At 34.8% G+C, this 20,317-nt stretch overlaps 1 protein-coding gene across 1 annotated transcript in view; it reads left to right on the top strand.

Annotated features, from left to right (window-relative positions):
• The first annotated feature begins 1,024 nt into the window (after positions 1 to 1,024).
• itpr2 (inositol 1,4,5-trisphosphate receptor, type 2) overlaps positions 1,025 to 20,317 on the top strand; it is a 166,415-nt gene continuing 147,122 nt past the window's right edge. Inside the window, exons 1-2 of the mRNA XM_073850186.1 lie at positions 1,025 to 1,285; positions 15,556 to 15,626. Of these exons, the coding sequence (XP_073706287.1) occupies positions 1,194 to 1,285; positions 15,556 to 15,626 (163 nt within the window). The 5' untranslated portion in view covers positions 1,025 to 1,193. The remainder of the gene's footprint in view (positions 1,286 to 15,555; positions 15,627 to 20,317) is intronic.

Here is a 20,317-nt window from a genome sequence, read left to right as displayed (position 1 = left end):
AACCTGAAGTTAAGAGTTCCAGAAAGAGAATACAATGAGCATATAAATATATAAAGCTAAAACTCTAATAATATAATACAATAAATTTCGCTGAATTATAAGATAAAGCAGTGGTATAGAAGTGGCAAAGATGAGACATTGTGTTATTAATTATTTTAATTCAACAACCCCCCCTGAATAAATATTAAATAGATCCATTAATCAGTAATATTATTTTAACTATTATTAATCAGTAATTTCTCTCATTATTCTTAGGTACGTGAAAAGTTACGAATAAAGACTTTGCTCATGTCTGATAAGCAAACAGTTGTTTCTCTGATAATGCAAAGGTGCTCTATAGATTATTCAAAGACACTTTGACAAGTTACATGACCTTTAAGTGACTCTTTCATATAGGTTACAAAGCTAGCAACATTCTTTTTCAAATACATTTTTATACATAAAATATAAGCATACATCCAATAAATCACACGTTTATGACAATGTTTAGGCCATTTTATATGCTTTATAAATATTTCAAACTGAAAAAATTTGTATGATGGTAAAAGCAGAATGATTTCTAAAGTAATATTTAGTGATTTAGCCAAATGTATAATTGGATTGAAGATAAACAAAACAAACAAACTGCATGACACTTCACTGAAGTGCAGATACCATATCAAATAATAATATAAAATGCTCTAATAAGCGTTTACATTCTACAAAAAACATTACAGTGTTGTTTTCAACTCATTCATAAAATAAAATAATAATTAAAAAAAAGTTTGACGACAAACTTCCGGAATAATTGTGCACCACCGACGCAAGTGCAAGCACGACTGCGCAAATGCGCAAACACACAAGTTGCATTCTCACTTTTTGTGTTGCATACCACAGCATTTAAGACAGACAGCATCACTTCCTTGATTTCACGGGACAGAGAGCGAGTCTCCTCCCACTCGAGTGGCATATTGGTGAGAAAAAGCCTCGTTTGTTTCACAGGAAGAAGTTAAAAACATGAAGAAACGCGACAGTTAGAGGCATCACAACTCAAAAGTCGCGGGCTCAGCACATCTCTTTTCCAGACGGCTGGGTTAAAATGTGTTCCTGTCAAAGCGAAGAAACAAGTGGCTTGAGACACTGACTCGACTGGACACATTGCGCTGGATCAGAGCGGTTGAAGTATCAGAGAAACTACTGAAACATTTGCAGATATGTCGGAACTCAGGTCCAGTTTCCTTCACATTGGGGATATCGTGTCTCTGTATGCGGAGGGAACTGTCAATGGATTTATCAGCACTTTAGGGTAAGTTGCCTCCCATTGCACATTATACGTAAATAAACATGGCAGTTAGACATTTCCTTCAGATACAATGATGTGATTATGTTGCACGACATGCAGTATTCCAATGGTAAACATGCAACACAATTTCACGTATATTTTGACCTCCTCATGTCAGATGAAGTTTGCTGAGTGGAAGTAGGAAGTGATTTGAGCACATACTACAGGCCAGAGGTGCATTGTGACAGCATTGCTTCAGGAGCATGCAAATCATTGAACAGGAATGCAAAGTTTTCTGTTAGTCTACACAGTAACACTAATACAACTGTGTAGGCTCGATTTAAAGGTGCGTGTAGTAATGTTTGCTAATTAAAAAAGTTTTTGGAGGGAAATACCACTTCAGGACAGGTATTTCCATCATGTGCAATAAAGACTAGATATGTTGGTATTCAACAAAAAAAGCTGATTTAGTTTACATGGAGCAGGTCACTATTTCATGGATGACCACAACAAGAGTAATAGAGCGTTTGCACTTAAAGAAGAAGTTCACTTTAAAAAAATTGTCAAAATGTACAAAAATTTACAGATAATGTACTCACCTCCTTGTCATCCAAGATGTTCATGTCTTTTTTCTTGTGTCGTAAGGAAATTATGTTTTTTGAGGAAAATTTTCTGGATTTCTCTCCATATAATGGACTTCTATGGTGCCCCCGAGTTTGAGCTTTCAAAATGCAGCTTCAAAGGGATCACAGCCAAGGAAAGAAGGGTCTTATCTAGCAAAATGATCGGTTATTTTCTAAAAAAATTATATACTTTTTTACCTCAAATGCTCGTCTTGTTTAGCTGTGTATTCCGGTTCATGACAGTTAGGGTATGTCGAAAAACTCCCATCTCATTTTCTCCTCCAACTTCAAAATCGTCCTGCATTGCTGTTTTACCTTTTTTGTAAAGGGTGTTTGATCTTATTTGCATGTTCACTTTGTAAACACTGGGTTGGTACTTCTGCAGCGATGTAGAAAAATGAGAAAATGAGATGGGAGTTTTTTTACATACCCTAACTAGGGCTGGGTGATATGGCCTAAAAAGAAAATCCCTGATTTTTTTCACAAAAAATCTGATTTACGATTTAAATCGATTTCCCCCCCTACTTCTTTTAGCATGTAAAGAAACCCCAGCTTTTCCACAATATATATGGGCACCATATATTTTGCAATATACATAGCAACTGCATCAGTGCTTTCCACCAGGCCCCATTCTTATCATACCAGACACAGTAAATGTTTGTAAGACAAATAAATATGAGATGGAAGGAAAATATATATTGCCATGCTTTTCTCTTGCACTTATATCCTATACAAAAATTAACAAATTTTGAACACAGAAATATTAAATGATTTAAAAAAAAAAATGAAACGATCTGCCAGCAGGTGGTGGTAAGACACTGATTTAATTACTGAATCATATTCATTTGATTCGTTTGAACGGATGGTTCATTCAAGAAAAAAGCAAGTGACTCTTTATGAACGGGAAATTGAATCACTTCACTAGATTCGTTTAAAAACGCACGTTCATTCATAAACGAAACACCGCTGTGTTTGAGTGGAGATGCGCAGCGGCTCAGCTGTGACTTGTTTCAGACCACTTTTGACGACGAAACAGAGCAAAATCAGGCAATAGTGTTATAGTCAGACAATGTAAGTCACTTAATAATAACTTCTTGTTTATTTAACTGTTGTAATAAATCAATATCTCATTTACAAACTCCCTTAAAAATGATTAAAAGCTGTCACTCATCTTAGTTCGCAATCTCACAAAGCTCTATTAAAATAAACGAAGCTACTGCCCATTCAGTCTCTTATTTACACTCTCTACACTTGAGATACATTAGTCAACGTGCAAAACACATAGAAACCTTTGAAGCTCCACTCAGCGCAAATACAAATATGCTGGTCGGGTCAGTCGCACATGGTGCTCCTAAATATTTTTTCATAGTCGCATGTAGTAGTTTCTTTTTGCCCTTGAACGGCTGGTCGCACCATTGAGAAATTAGGTCGCACTCTAGAGCCCTGATATGCAAATAATTCGCCATTGTCTTCAATCATCTCTCTACTCTGTTTATGTGGTAAGTGAAATTGTATGTACTGTAATCATAGACTGTAAAAAATACTGTAATGTAACAGGCTAACTTGCTAGCAAGCAGCTAATCATTCATGTCCCCTTAGTGACTCGCGTTATTTTACCAGAACGCGTTGTTTTCCGTTCTGAATACATATATATATTTTATTTAAAAAATCTTGATACCTCGATTTAATAAAAAATTAAATCGTCTTAAAACGTAAATTCGAATTAATCGAAAAAATCGAAAGAATCGCCCAGCCCTAACCCTAACTGTCATGAACTTGAATACACATAGTTTACGCAGAGCTAGGCAAGACGAGCATTTGAGATTAAAAAGTATATAAGTTGTAAATGTTTTTAGAACATAACCAATCGTTTCACTAGATAAGACCCTTCTTCCTCAGCTGGGATCATTTAGAGCCCTTTGAAGCTGCATTTAAACTGCATTTTGGAAGTTCAAACTCGGGGGCACCATAGAGGTCCATTATATGGAGAGAAATTCCGAAATGTTTACCTCAAAAAACATAATTTCTTTACAACTGAAGAAAGAAAGACATGAACATCTTGGATGACAAGGGGGTGAGTACATTATCTGTAATATTCTGTTCTGAAAGTGAACTACTTCTTTAATGCAGATATAAATGCACTGAGTGCACATCTAATTATTAAAGGAATGTATTAAAGAAATTAGGAGTGTCGTGAAAAATGCTCTATAGGGCTCTTTTAGATGGAGATCTTTACGAAATATAGTTCACAAAACATTAACAACAAACACATTCTATATACTGCAGGCATGGAGATCCATCTTAGAGGTTGTATCAGCGATTTCTAGCCTAAAACATAAAGTGTCAATTTCAGCTGACCTTTCTTCACGATCCGTTTGCTGCTTGCCCCATAAATTGTCTGTGAAAAAACCGCGTTATTTGTGGAAAGGTTGGTAGTGCCGATTGTTTTTTTGGCATATCTCGGACCCTAGGCTGACCAGAGAGACGCGTTTTTTCACAGACAATTTATGGGGCAAGCAGCAAACGGATCGTGATGAAAGGTCAGCTGAATTTGACACTTTATGTTTCAGGCTAGAAATCGCTGATACAACCTTTAATGCAGATAGAAATGCACTGAGTGCACATTTAATTATTAAAGGGAATATTTCACCCGAATACAAAAAAATAGCTGAAAATGTGCTCACTCCCAGGCCATCCAAGATGTAGATGAGTTTGTTTCTTCATCGTAACAGATTTGGAGAAATTTAGCATTAAATCAGTTCACCAGTGAATCTTTTGCAATGAATGGGTGCCGTCAGAATGAGAGTTCATACAGCTGGTAAAACCATCCACAAGTAAACCATGCTTTCAGTCAGTCAGTCAGTTAGTAGAGTTTTGCATGTTTGTACGAAACTGTCCTTCTGACGGCACCCATTCATTCACTCCAAAGGATCTATTGGTGAGCAAGAGATGTAATGCTAAATTTCTCCAAATCTGCTGTGATGAAGAAACAAACTCATCCACTATTTTTGATGGCCTGTCTGTGAACAAATTTAAAGCAAATTTCAATTTCTGGGTGACCTATTCCTTTTAAATCAACTTTAATTTTACCCTTTCTAAGATTGCACTGTGTAACGAAAGCAGCTTTTATTTGATTTTCATATGGTCATGTAGGAACACATCCGTCTTATGTCTTATGAAAGATTATGAGTATAACCACATGGAGGTGAAACGCCCAGCTCCATTTCAGGTCGCGCTGAATCATTTTTGCATTGTTGTGCAATGACTCATCAAGCAATTAAGGTGCAGAATGGTGCCCTAGTGCACTGTGGCATTTAGAATGCTGCGGTCACAATATCTACAACTTCTCTTTGCTTAAGTGTTTTAGCAAGTTTTGAGACATCAGAGGAATTGTAGGAGCAGTCATTTCTCGGTCGCTTTTCACAATTTATGACACCTCTGTTTAGTTGTTTTGGAGTTTCAGCAGTTGTAAAACCTAATGTGTGGTTTTTCACATTCTTACTATGATTAAAACATAAGCGTTGAGGTTTTGATTAGAAATATAATGAAGACTTGTAGTAAAGTATGAGCAGACTTTGTGTGAAAGGGAGCTGTCAGACTGCATGACACAGTGTTGTAGCTAGTGCATAGTTGACGTTCCAGTTTTTTCTTGGTCTTTTGTTACATTTGCAGAGTGTTTGTCCAGTTATGCTGTTCCATATTTAGAGACAGACAGACAGAATATGCTGAGTATAGGATATTAACATGCTACTCTTACTGTCTCTGCGGTGTATATGTGTCTTAAGTAGCACGGGTTTATTTGTAGCAATAGCCAACAATACATTGAATGGGTCAGAATTATCAATTTTTCTTAAATGCCAAAATTCATTAGGATGTTAGGTAAAGATCATGTTCCATGAAGATATTTTGTACATTTCCTACCGTAAATATATCAAAACTTAACTTTTGATTAGTAATAGGCCTATGCATTGCTAAGAACCTCATTTAGACAACTTTAAAGGTGTTTTTGTTTTTTTGCACCCTCAGATTCCAGATTTTCAAATAGTTGTATTTCGGCCAAATATTGTCCTGTCCTAACAAACAAACATACATCAATGAAACGCTTATTTATTCAGCTTTCAGATGATGTATAAATCCCAATTTCAAAAAATTGACCTATCTGGTTTTGCAGTCGAGAGTTACATGTGTTTACTGCATTCTCATTACCTTGTTTACCTTGTTTACCCCAAAGGGTGGATGTAAGTTCCTTAAAGGTACAAATTACTTGCTAAAGAGTACATATTAGGACCTTTCAAAAAGGTTTTTTTAACCTTTAAATCATTAAAGGGATAGTTCACCCAACATTCTGTCATCAATTACTCACCCTCAAGTTTCAAACCCTGTAGGAGTTTCTTTCTTCTGCTGAGCACAAAAAAAGATATTTTGAAGAATGTTAGTAACCAAACAGGGGAAAGAAGAAAGAAACTCATAGGTTTGGAACAACTTGAGGGTGAGTAAATGATGACAGAACAGTGTTGCCAAATCTGCGGTTTTCCCGCTACTTTAATACTGTTGCCGTGGGTTAAAGCGACTCTAATTACATAATATTTAGCCACTGGAATGCTAATTTTACCAGGGGAACCCCACCAAAAAACTTGCATTTTAACCCCCGGAATGAGTTTTTTTTTTTTTTACTATGGGACCCTCCTCGAAACGCGATTGGGCTACTTTTGGTAGGGCTGCTCAATTAATTGAAGGTGATTGTCATGCGCATTTTGTGATTAGCCGTAAATCTCCAGCATCTGTTTTTTCGATGGAGCTGCATTTAGTACACAGAGCTGTAGTTCACTTAGAAGCTACACCTAATCGTGTTCATTATCGCAGTCAATTTAATCGCATGATTCTGAAATTGAAAAATATCATTCCCGATAATGCCAGCTGTTTGCGTAGCATCTCAGTGAACTACGGCTCTGTGTAGAAATGGTGCTACATCTCAAAGCATGTGGTGCTACATCTCAAATACCACATTTAACAGTTTTACAAACTTGCCTCATAACATCAGTCGAGTGTTTGAAATGAATCCTTCTGTGAAATGATGTGGCTTCTTACACATGATAAGGCACAGAACATATTTCATAATATTCTAAGCAGTGATAAAGGCATTGCATTATAAATATACTTCATTATAATGAAAATGATAATAATACAAACTTTAAACCATATACTGTTGTAGTCGTTATTAGTCGCATTGAATCAATAAAAGCAGTTAAATCTGTTTATTCCGATGCAGGGATTTTCTGGTTTCGGGCATTTTCTGGGTTACAATTGAGCAGGTTTTGTTGTGAAAACCTGGCAACCCTGTGATAGTTTCATTTTTGAAAAGTATCCCTTTAAAGACAGGACTAATGCGTGCTACAGTGTTTTTAATCGAATAGTAGGCCCTATGTGCTTTTGTTGAAGCCACCAGCCTGCATTTTTCCACTTAATTTTTTTTAAGGGATAGTTCATAGAAAAATGAAACTTCTGTCATTAAAGGAACACGCCACTATTTTTGAAAATAGGCTCATTTTCCAACTCCCCTAGAGTTAACCAGTTGAGCTTTATCGTTTTCAAATCCATTCAGCCGATCTCCGGGTCTGGCGGTAGCACTTTTAGCATAGCTTAGCATAGATCATTGAATCTTATTAGACCGTTAGCATCTCGCTCAAAAATGACCAAAGAGTTAAGATATTTTTCCTATTTAAAATTTGACTCTTCTGTGACATTGTGTACTAAGCCCGACGAAAAGTTCAGATTTTCTAGGCCGATATGGCTAGGAACTATACTCTCATTCCGGCTTCAACGAAAGCACATAGGGCCTGCTATTTGATTAACGACAGTGTAGCTCACATTAGTCCTGTCTTTAAAGGGATACTTTTAAAAAATTATACTTTTGTTACAGGGTTGCCAAGTTTTCACAACAAAACCCACCCAATTGCAACACAAAACTAGTCCAATTGCGTTTCGAAGGGGATCCCTTTGATAAAAAAATTGCGATCCGGAGGTTAAAATGCGAGTTTTTTTGGTGGGGTTCCCCTGGTAAAATTAGCGTTCCAGTGGCTAAATATTATGTAATTAGAGTTGCTCAGTTAGAGTAATTCGAGTTGTTCTCTTCAATACTTCCAGAACTACGAATGATGAAAAAGTGGGGCACACTGTTGCACTAAATGGGAGAACTGCTTCCCGTAATGCAATGTGCTTGACTTAACTTTCCAGCTAATGAATGAAGTGGAACACAATTTGATCAGACTGCCAAAAGACATGTTTTTAAGTTTGCACAATGACTATTTCTTAATATTTTGCGAACTTAGTAGGCAGTATGCAGTGTATACTGTGTATATTTAGTTTTATGCTTGCACTCAATTCCGAAGAATGCCAAAGCTTTTCTTCTGATCAACGTTCTTGGATTATTTCCCAGAGGCTGTCATGGGTTTGTAGAGAAATAATGGAAGTTAAATAGGGTTGTCTTTAGGTACCAAGAACTTGTTGTACTACAGAACCCTAGTTGAGGAAAAAGACTGATAAGAAGCTTGATTGGTTGAAATTCAACATAATAAACATTTATGGCCATAATTTGAGAGTAGTTTGGTTAAAAGGATAATAATATGGGTGGTCACACAGTTCATTCTCTGAACAGAATCATGGCCATGAAAGCAAATGTAGAAGCTGTGAAATACGAATCATTATCTGGGTTAAGTGAAAGAATATTTGTTCTAACTTGTAGCAAGCTAAGAGCGATTGTTTTACTTTAGACAAGGTCTAACTCCTTCACCTCATGTCATCAAGTAATGGAGCTATAATTAGTATGTTTGAACACTGCCGACCAGGCTTACATTTGGTTCATGTTTAACTTAGTGTGCTTTGTGTCTTTGAAGATTGCTGGCTGTCAAAGAGTTTAAAAAGAACTAGAAGCACTCTGTTACTCATTTATGAGCATGTAAAACTAGGCTGTTGGCACCTTTCCTGTTTTCTACTCCCCATTCTAAAGCACGTCCCATTAATGTACTTAATGTCTTTGTTTAATAAGCCTGTTCAGACAGACAGGAAGATGAGGAAGTGTGCTGGCATAGCCAATTAAAGCAATAAAACAATTTGTCACTATGAAAATATCCATTTGCAGCACTTACTTAGCTTAGTCCTTGTTCAGTAGAGTGGCTCCTTTTGTAGTGGTTTGGTAGCTTTGTGCTTGCTGATTTGACATTTGTTTGGAATTTGAACTGATAATTTGTTCATAATTTGGCCTTGGTTATGATTTACATGGGAATAGACAGAGAAATTTTTCTAATCCTCATTTCAGTAACCTTGAAGATTGTGCCAAAGCAGAAAGATTTATTTGCTTTAATATTCTGAGACAAATGCACATCAGAGGTCAACTTGCTGTTACTTGATGTTGTAGACCTGAAAATCAGGTCTTTAAAATTCTTGCTGTTGAAGGAAATTGATTAATACACTGCAGGCTTTCAAGCAAATGTTGAATGGTTTCATAGCCTACCTACACGTGATAACAGAACATCCTAAAATCCCAAACAAATGCACACATGCCCTATAAAGCAGAGGAGGCAGTGTCTCCTCAAAATATTGGATGAATCAAAAACATAGTACAAAAATAAAACAACCCCAAAATTACTAAATATAACACTAAAAAGTGTATAAATCACTAATTTTTCTAAAGAAACATTGTCCAGCAGCAACATCAACAGGTAAAGTTACAGCATGAGTACGTGTCTCTCTCGCCTTCCCTGAGCCCATTAAGTTTTAACAGACACCCTAAAGCATGCCATGAGTTTAGTGTGGGGTAATTGAGAATAAATAGGGGAAAGCCATCAAAACTATAGGCAAAACTATAATTTTTTTAATGGCAAAAATCATTAGGATATTAAGTAAAGATCATGTTCCATGAGAATATTTTCTAAATTTCCTATCGTAAATATATCAACTTAATTTTTGGTTAGTAATATGCATTGCTAAGAACTTCATTTGGACAAATTTAAAGGCAAAACATTTTCTCAAAATGAAAAAAAAAATTCTTTTTTTTTTTTTTGCACCCACAGATTCCAGATTTTTAAATAGCTGTCTCACTGCCAAATATTGTCCTATCCTAACAAACCATACATCAGTGTAAGCCAATTTATTCAGCTTTTGGATGATGTATAAATCTCAATTTTAAAAAATGGACCCTTATGACTAGTTTTATGGTAAAAAAAAAATCTAAATACTGTGAAAATTGCCTTTAAAGTTGTCCAAATTAAGTCCTTAGCTATGCATATTACAAATAAAAAAATTATGTTTTGATATATTTACAGTAGGAAATTTACAAAATATGATCTTTACTTAATATCCTAATGTATTTGAAAATGTTTACATCATTTTAAATGAAACGCTTTTCTTTTTTGATTCAAAAAATTCAAAAATAGTTAAAAGTTAACTATTTAAAAGAATAGCTGAACATAAGTTCACAAATAAATATTGTTTAAATTGTTACTGCCTTGAGATATTATTTTGGAATAATTGTAAAACACTTAAACCCTAACTTGATGAGATTCATACCTGGCTTTAATAAATAGAATATTGATTACATCGTTTTTATTTAATTAAGAAAATGTGACTCGGACTTGAATTTACATCTTATTTTGCTTATATTTTGCTATAAAGCTAAAAGCAGAATGTGTGACTTTAATATATTATTGCACTCTAGAGATTATAACAGCAAAGACAAGACAGAATTAGATTTCAGGAAGCAGCACTGTTTACCCGCCTCAGTCACACTTCTTTCTTTTTCACAATACTTCTGTATAACGGTCAGTGCTATTTATTCTGTACATTGAAACTATTTGTCTTGTCCAATGTCTCGAAGCATAGGAACTAATAATAGTTAGTCGAATTCCATCGAAAAGCTTGTAAACGCTGAACTCTTTATAAATCTGCAAAAATTAAATAGAACAGCTTTCCCCATACTTTATGGTCTTATGTAACCATACATATTTTATCAATACCACAAAACCGGTCTTAAGCAGCATGGGTATATTTGTAGCCATAGCTAAAATGATCGATTTTTCTTTTATGCCAAAAATCATTAGGATATTAAGTAAAGATCACGCTCCATGAAGATATTTTGTAAATTTCCTACTGTATATATATATCAAAACTTAATTTTTGGTTAGTAATATGCATTGCTAAGAACATAATTTGGACAAATTTAAAGGCAATTTTCTCAATTTTTTTTTTTTTTTTTTGCATCCTCAGATTCCAATTTTCAAATAGTTGTCTCATGGCCAAATATTGTCCTATCCTAACCATACATCAGTGTAAGCTTTTTTTATTTAGCTTTCGGATGATGTATAAATCTCAATTTCAAAAAGAGACCCTTTTGACTGGTTTTGTGGTCCAAAAAAAAGTAATATTGAAAAAATCGCATTTAAAGCTGTCCAAATGAAGTTCTTAGCTATGCATATTACTAATTAAAACTAAAGTTTTGATATTTACAGTAGGAAATTTACAAAGTATCTTCATGGAACATAATCTTAACTTAATATCCTAATGTATTTTGCCATAAAAGAAAAATCGATAATTTTTGACCCACACAATGTATTTTTGGCTATTGCTGCGAATATATCCGTCCTACTTAAGACTAAGAATTAAGATTTTATTTCCATAAATTTTCATATTTTATGTTGTTATCATTTTAAATGAAACACTTTTCTTTTTTGTTGTTGACAAGGGTACTTGAGCTACAGTGCCTTGCGAAATTATTCATATCCCTTCATTTTTTTTTTTCACATTTTGTTATGTTGCTGCCTTATGTTAAACTACTTTAAATTACTTTTTCCCCCACATCAATCTACACTCCCTACTTCATAATGGCAAAGCAAAAAAATAGGTTTTTAACATTTGTGCGAATTTATTAAAAATAAAAAACTGAAAAGATCCCGTTGCATATGTATTCATACCCTTTTCTTGGACACTCCAAATTTAGCTCAGGAGCATTCATATTGCTTCTAGATGTTACTACACTTCGAGTGGAGTTAAACTGTGGCAAATTCATTTGAATGAGTATGATTTAGAAAGGCACACACCTCTCAGAAAAGGTCTAACAGCTGAAAATGCATATCTGAGCTAAAACCAAGTCCTGAGGTCAAGATAACTGCCTGTAGATCTCAGTGACAGACTTGCGTTAAGGCAATGATCTAGGGAAGATTTCAGAAAAAAATCTGCTGCATTGAAGGTTCACAGAAGCATGTAGCCTCCATTATCCATAATGGAAGACAATTGGAACAACTAGGACTCTAGAAAATGTCTGCCAGCCCCCATCCAAGCTGACAGAGCTTGAGAGGTGAAAAGGTGAGGCAAAGAATAGCAGATAATTGCCAAATGCAGATGTGCAAAGTTTGTCACTTCATACCCAAAAAGACTTGAGGCTGTAAAGGTGCTTCAACTATGTACTGAGTTAAGGGTATGAATACTTATGCAATGTACTTATTTCAGTGTTTTATTTTTAATAAATGTGTACAATTTGCAAATCTGGTTTTTGCTTTGTCATTATTATGGTGTCTGGAGTGTAAATTGATGTGGGGAAAAACTAATTTAAAGCAGTTTAACATAATGCTGTAACAAAACAAACTGTGAAAAAAATGAAGGGGTATGAATACTTTTGCAAGGCACTGTACAAAGGGGTACAAAAAAGGTTGGGGAAACACGGCTGCCGCCCAACTCTTGGGTAAGAGGTGAAAAGTAATGCTACCGCTCAGATAACGGCCTTTCTGTCTATTCTCTGTGGTACTTCCTTTAAATGTGGTGGTGTTTGTAATGTGACTTGACATCATTCATGTCTTTTTTTTATCTTCTACGATTGTAAGGAAGGAAGATTAGCTGGATATCATACTACAAATTGAGTGGTGGTTTGATTCCTGTCATGAAAGCATTACTCATAAATTCAGTTTAAACAAAAACTGTAATAAAAACGACATAATTTTACTCTCAACCCAACATGTCGGTGACCTTTAACAGTCTTTGCACATCCACATTCCTCTGGTCAATTCAGCGCAGTGGTAAGTACTTCTACAATTTATTGCTGAAGTATTTATTTACAGACAACTGTGTTCACAAGATAGCCCAACTGAGACAAGTGCAATCATTAAGAAAACCACAAGCTGCCCTTGATAAGTAATTGCCTATTTTTAGTTTGAACTACAACAGAGGGGAAAGCCTGGATGTTGGTATGTTTATCAGGCCAACAAAGAGCTTTGCAGCTTCCTTCTTTTATCTAAACTTTATCCAGGCTTTCACAAAAAGGCTTTTTATGTTTAAGGAGAGGCACTTCAGTTATATTAGCTCTCAAATCTCTGATTGAATGTTAATATTAAAAAAATAACTTACCCAAAATGATTGCATTACTCCCAGGCCATCCAAGCTGTATATAAGTTTATTATTTCATCAGAACAGATTTAGAGATATTTGCAGTACATAATTTGAATATTAGTGGGTCCTCTGCAGTAAATAGGTGCCGTCAGAATGAGAGTTCAGTCATTTGATTAAAAAAATTACAAAATAGGAGTATTGTGGATTAATGTGATGTTTTTGTCAGCTGTTTGGACTCTGATTCTGACGGCACCCATTCGCTGCACACCAAATCTGTTATGATGAAGAAACGTTATGTACATTTGCTGCAAATTATTCCTTTAAACTAAGGAAAATCATGTTTAAAAGATCTGAACACTATTTCTGTAACTTTATTCTGTTAAAGTATGAGCCTGTGGTCACAGTGACTGAGGATAGTGTGTAATTAAGTTTGACTGTGTGGGATTACATTGACCATAGAGTGGGCAAATATGCTTTGCATTCAAGGAGAGTTGAATAGTTTGTTGATTTAGGATTACAAGCATTTTCATTTGAGTCCTTCATGAGAGGAAACTCTGTTTGCTTTGATATACTCTGCTGAGTGTACTAAGTCTCTGTTCTTGTGTTTGGAAAGACTTTTTCCATAATAAAACCTGAAATATTGAGGCTTTTATATTAGTATCAGAGGACAATTTTGTCCATCTCAAGTGGTTTGTTTTGTTTCTGTGCTGTTCTTTCTGCCCACTTTAGTCTTGTGAATCCACTGAGTAGCATATCTAACAAGCTTCCACTCTTTGATTTGATGCATGGCAGTGGCACTAATAAGCATTGAAACATTTTTGAAATTCTTGTTTAGACCAGTCAGTGTCCACAGCGGGACTTCAGTAAATGATGCTGGACTAATTTGCTGCTTTACATCCACCATTGAATCGTGGCCATGCTTGGAAACTGATTATTGGCTTTGTTCACACTGATTAAATGCAAATTTGGTTTGGTTTTCAAATCTGATCTTTGGGTTAGTTCACCCAAAATTGAAAATTCTGTCATTATTTACTCACCCTCATGTTGTTCCAAACCTGTAAGAATGTTGTTCATCTTCGGAACACAAATTAAGTATTTTTGATTAAATCTGAGAGCTTTCTGACTCTGCATAGACAGCAATGCAGCTGAAATGTTTTATGGCCCAGAAAGGTAGTAAGGACATTGTTAAAATTAGCAAGTTTATTCCATGATTTCTTCTCCTCCGTTGCTATTTACAAGAGTAGAGTTGCTGTCTATGCAGGGTGAGAATGAAAGCTTTCGGATTTCATCAAAAATATCTTAATTTGTGTTTTGAAGATGAACAAAGGTCTTACGGGTTTGAAACGACATTGTCATTCAAGACTGTCTGTTTGCGAATATAATCTGATCCATTTTTATAATATCTGATGATATTTTTTGCTTTATGTATAACATGACATCTTACATAACATGCAATGCTGAACAAGGTGCCTCAGAGAACGTAACATACTGAGAATACTTCCAATTAAATCCATATTGTATTAAAACATGGTGAATATCATTAAGTACAGAGTAAGCAAAAATTGCTGTATTTGGACAATACTATTTAAAAGTTTGGCTCAGTAATTTATAAAACTTTTTTTTTTTTTTTTGAAAGAAGTGTCTTATGCTCACCAAGTCTGCGTGTCTTTTGATATAAAGTAAAACGGTAATATTGTGACTTATTACAAAGTAAAATAACTATCTTCTATTTTAAAGCGCTTTTTAAAGTGTGATTTATTCCTGTAATGGCAAAGCTGGATTTTCAGACTACAGCGTCACATTGTCCTTCAAAAAAAATTATTGTAATATGCTAAATTGCTGCTTTCAATATATGTATTACAATTCCATAATGTTTGATTTGTATTTTACTAGTGGATTCAGGACACAATAGTTCATTTATGTAAATGAAGATAGCAAAATAAAGTAAACTGGGACATGTTATAACCAAAAATTCTTCATACAGTGGATTGGAATGGACTACCAGTCAAATTAATAAAAATTTGGAACCAATAATTATTCACATACTTTGACCGTGTTTTGTTACATACCTTTCTATTAAAGTTGTCTGAAATTATCAAGATGAATTTGTTCTGTGAGTTCGGACTCGGAGTCCTATTTTACAACGATTTTCTAAACTATAGCGAAAAAACTGTGATAATGTGAGAAATGTTAAAGATGTCTGAATAAATTTTGGTTTGACTGTACGTCTAATTAAAAGAAAACTCTTTGAAAAAATGTGTTAATTTTCTGTTTCTCCTTCTTTAATGTACCCTTCAGGTTGGTGGATGACAGATGTGTGGTGCAACCTGAGGCTGGGGATCCTACAAACCCACCCAAAAAATTCAGAGGTGAGTCAGTCTGACAAGATTCATCACACTAAATGATCCATTGCTAACACATTAGCACTATTATTATTAGCCAGTAGACTGTTGCATGTTGGGGGCTAATTTGAAATGGCCTTATCAAGCTACAACTTATTCAAAATAAACTACAGTCAAGCTATCTACATTATTTTTCCCATAAGAGCGAACACAGCAATTTGTAAGTTTTATGTTTGAGGCTTCTGGCCTCATTCGCTTTCAACTATTTTTAGCTTTACAAAACAGCTTCGTTTGCTGCTTGATATTGCAAACTGGTGTGTCTTACCATATTGTTTTAATGTATTATCTTAATTATAAACACACTGGTTTGTAGTGCAAACACTTTTACCGTTTACTGCACGTTGTTATTCTTCTCGTTGTTTTCCTACAACGTCTAATAAACTGGAAGTCTCACACATTAACAGAAAACAGTTTACTTCTGCGTTAATAAATAAGGAGGATAGCTGTGCTACAAGCTTCTAGATGGTTAAATAAGTCACTTGTTATGCTGGTTTAAAAAAAATTAAGGTACATTCAGGGCGACCATTTCACTTGTATTTGTGACTGAAAACTGCTACGTGCGACAGCTGCGACTATGGAAATATTTAGGAGCACCAGTGCGACTGACCTGATCAGCATATTTGTGTTTGCGCTGAGGGGAGTTTTAAAGGTTTCTACATGCTTTTGCAACATTGAGAAATGTATCACAGACATATCTGATGAATCCTTTCATAAACTAAGTGTAAATAAGAGATTAATTACAATATACAGAGCTGCGTTGATTATAATGGAACATTGTGAGATGAGTGACAGCTTTTAATAATTTTTAGTTTGAGTTTGTATCTGAGATATTGATTTAATACAACAGTTAAATAAACAAGAAGTTGTTATTAAGTGGCTTACTTTGTGTGACTATAACACTATTGCCTGATTTTGCTCTATTTCGTCGTCAAAAATAGTCTGAAACAAGTCACAACTGAGGCGCTGCGTATCTCCATTCAAACACAGTGGTGTTTCGTGTATGAATGAACGTGTTTTCCAAGGAATCTAGTGAAATGATTTAATTTCCCATTCATAAAGAAACACTTGCTTTATTCCTGAATGAATGAGCCATTCAAACGAATCAAATTAATGATATGATTCAGTAATTAACCCTCAAAGACAGAGACAAAATAACTGTTGTTCTTAATTGTTTAATACATTTTGAACCGCTAATCCAGTTTGAATGCTAAAATAAAAAGTCTTGTAATGCACAGAGTCTACTCTTTTCAGTGATATCACATTTGTTTCATTTGGATATTCAGAGGCTTCGTAGTGAGCGTGATTACATTTCCTCAGCACTGATTCGTCAGATGATACCAATGCATTTCGGTCCTCTGAGCCAAACAGGAACGATTGTCGATGCTGAGTCCAACCCCTGTGCCCCGATTGGTTCAAACTGTCATCTATTCAACCAATAAACATAGGTTTTGGTCTTTTGAACCACCAATTAGCATGTTTCTTTGCAAATCTGAACAAACACAAAGTAAAAGTAAAGTGCATTTTGCGTGCATCAAAACAAACGCAAAATAACACATTTGCATGACAGCATTCTTGCTTGTGAGCACAGAAATACTCACGACAGAGCTTTTTGACATAACACAAACCAAAAACAAGGATGAAACAGCAGTACATATCAGATAAAACACTGGAATTTAGGTTTTCGCATCACTAGGCGATGTCCCGGTAAAATAGATTCTGACGCAGACTACAGCCAGCAGATCGATCTATTTGGTTATATTATGTAACTAATTCTTATATAATTTTTAGAGATTATTTGCTCTATTTTTTGTGTTGCACTCAGTATATTTCTCTCTCATTTTGTGTGCAGTTTGTGAAACAAAAAACATATTTTTGTTGCACAAGACAATTTGTGCAATTGCTTTCACTCCTTCCAACACTGTTCGTGTTTGTTAATACTCCGATTAAGAATATATTTATCTGAAAAAGTATCTTTTTTACTGTGTTTTGCTATTATATAACACTGTTTCTGCAATGACTTTACTCCCGAAACATTTTTGAACAGATCTATATTGTCAATAAACTAAATAGGCCTGTTTTTCACCGAAAAGCACCTGTAATAATATTGTAATATATGGCTATAACTTGCTTGGGGAATGTTATATATAGACACAATTTTATTTGGAAGTGTAAAACACCTAAATACAAAATTCCTTTTGTTGGAATACACAGTAAAAAAAAACTCCAACTGTTGCTAGCGTTTTTTCTGAAAAACCCTGGAAATTCACTCATTTTTAGAGAAAACGAAAGGAAAATTGTAATTTTAAATTAGCTAGACAAGTTCAAGTTCCTATGTTTATAAATATATGACAATTGATGCTGACTGCTAGAATAGGTTTGAAAAAAACAAAGAAATGTACAGGTGCCTCAGGTGCCCCAAACATGTTCTAGGTCTTTAAGGGTTAAAACAGTGTCTTGCTGCAACCTAAAGTACCTAAAATATCTCTTCAGTTATTTAACTGATATTTCTGTATTCAAAATTTTATATTTAAAACATTAATCTCAACATGAATTTATAAATCTGATTGCACTCATGCCACCTCTGAACCTCATTAAATCATGAAAATGCATCTACAAGCCACTTTTGCGTTCTTCTATGCCACCTCTATAGTACATTAATTTTGTTAATACTGATTTCACTTGATTGGTAACTTATATCCTACTTGTTATTATTCAGTTGTTTTAATTAGAAATTTGACATTTTAAAAAGTTTAAATATTTATTTATTTATTTATTTTAATTTGGCAAGATGATATACTTTTAATAATGTTAGAAAAAAGCCATTACAAAGGTAAAAACAAAATTCCCATGTAAATCACTTTAAGAAGTCAAATATCACCTCGTAATAGGAAAGCTAATTTTTTAGAATTTTTTTGATTATTGTTTAAAATGGGCTCCTAAAAATTTGACTGTGCTCCTAAATTTTTTGCAAAGAAAAGTATGCATAGAGCCCTGTACATGCTAAAGAAAAATGTAGTTGAGTTAGCGTCGCTACTTTTGCTTTGTTACTCTCCAGCTTTGAATTATCATTCAAAAGTGGCAGGCGAAAGAAATCCCAACACCAGGCGATATAAATATGTAGCTGTAGCTTCTTGTGTGCGTGTTTCTTAACACCTGCTCAGCCACTGATTAATTACTCGGCCCTTGAGCAGTAACAGCCTCCTACACACTGAATCTTTGCTCTTGCCAAGGCCACGCAGTCTGTCAGCGCCCCACGTCTCCAGCTTTATAGTGAGATCTCAGTAGGGTGCCTGGCTGTTGCCTAATGACTAGAATTGTAAGCTGAGGTGGGTAAACAGAGTTGTTCTTCAAGTGCAATTTAGAGGAATGTACAGGAATCAGAAATAGCACCAACTGTAAACTCTTGCTTCCTCTTGTGCTGGAGGGCTTTGTTGAAACGCTTGCTCCAAAGGGATGTTCACTACAAGTCAATACAAGCTTCCTGTGCTTTTGAACACAACGCCTGTGCTTTTTGTCTGCTTGAAGATTTTCTAAGTAATAGTATAGTGGATGAAAAATGAAAATAATTGGTAAAATAAAATGAGTGCATTTCACTGAAATTTCAGCAAAATTCGCAGGTTAAAAAGGTCCATTGTCTGTATAAATGTATAAAGTCACTTTTAAACCGAGCAGCATGCTGTTGGTCAAATCCTGTGGAAAATGTGAAATCGTTTTGAAATCTCTGGGAAGATCATTCATCTTCATGGGAACTTCCCAATTACTTTGATTTATTTGACTAGATTTAGCCTGCAAAAATGTCCAGAACTGTTAAATGCGACCGCACCTTTATGCAGTGATTCAGGTGATTTTTAGTGTCAATAATTATGTATTTAATTCCATGTCAAATGTTCTTAAATCTTTTAAAGCAGACTTTTACACTGCAGTGTAGACACATTTTAGTGGCTCCCCGAAGGTCTTTCTGCACCATTTGCTCTATAATGTATGTTCTTTGCTCGGTTGGCAAATAAACTTTGACTCTGTTGGATTTGCTCAGTTGTTACTTTGCCAAAAGGGACATTTGAGGAAGTGTGTTTGACTTTGTCTTCTTCAAACCATTTTGTTTGTGCACAGTACATTCACTTCAAGGAAAAAAAAAAAAATCATACATCTATTTGGTTTGCTGGAGTAAAAATGACAGGCTTGTGTTTGTCAGTGCTGTCCTTTTATTTGACTCAAAGACACAGTCTGTCAAAAAAAAAAAGAAAGATAAAAAGATACAGTCACTTGGATTCAGTAGTGACAGCGAAATCATCTTACAACGCATCTTATTTATGGGAGCCAGTTTCTGCCACTGAATATAAAATAGCAAAAGGTAATTGCAACTTTTCTCGCATTTGCAAGTTTACAAGGATTGTGATACCATCTTGGAATTCTGTCTTTTTCCCCCCAGAATTTCAAGTTTATATCTTTATTTTTTGCATTTGTGAGTTTATATCCCACTGTTTTGAATTTATTACTCACAATTGTGAGTTTATATCACACAATTCTGAAAAAAGTTTGCAAGATGTGAACTTGCAATTGCAAGAAAAAAGTCAGAATTTTGACTCACAAACTTAACTCACCTTTTTTTCTCAGAATTGCAATTTTATATCTCGCAATTCTGACTTTATAATATGCAA

The sequence above is a fragment of the Garra rufa genome, chromosome 11 (assembly GCF_049309525.1).
Source record: "Garra rufa chromosome 11, GarRuf1.0, whole genome shotgun sequence".
Classification (NCBI taxonomy): Eukaryota; Metazoa; Chordata; class Actinopteri; order Cypriniformes; family Cyprinidae; genus Garra; species Garra rufa.
The sequence above is the reverse complement of the archived record's forward strand: the minus strand, read 5'-3'. Positions and strand labels throughout refer to the sequence as shown.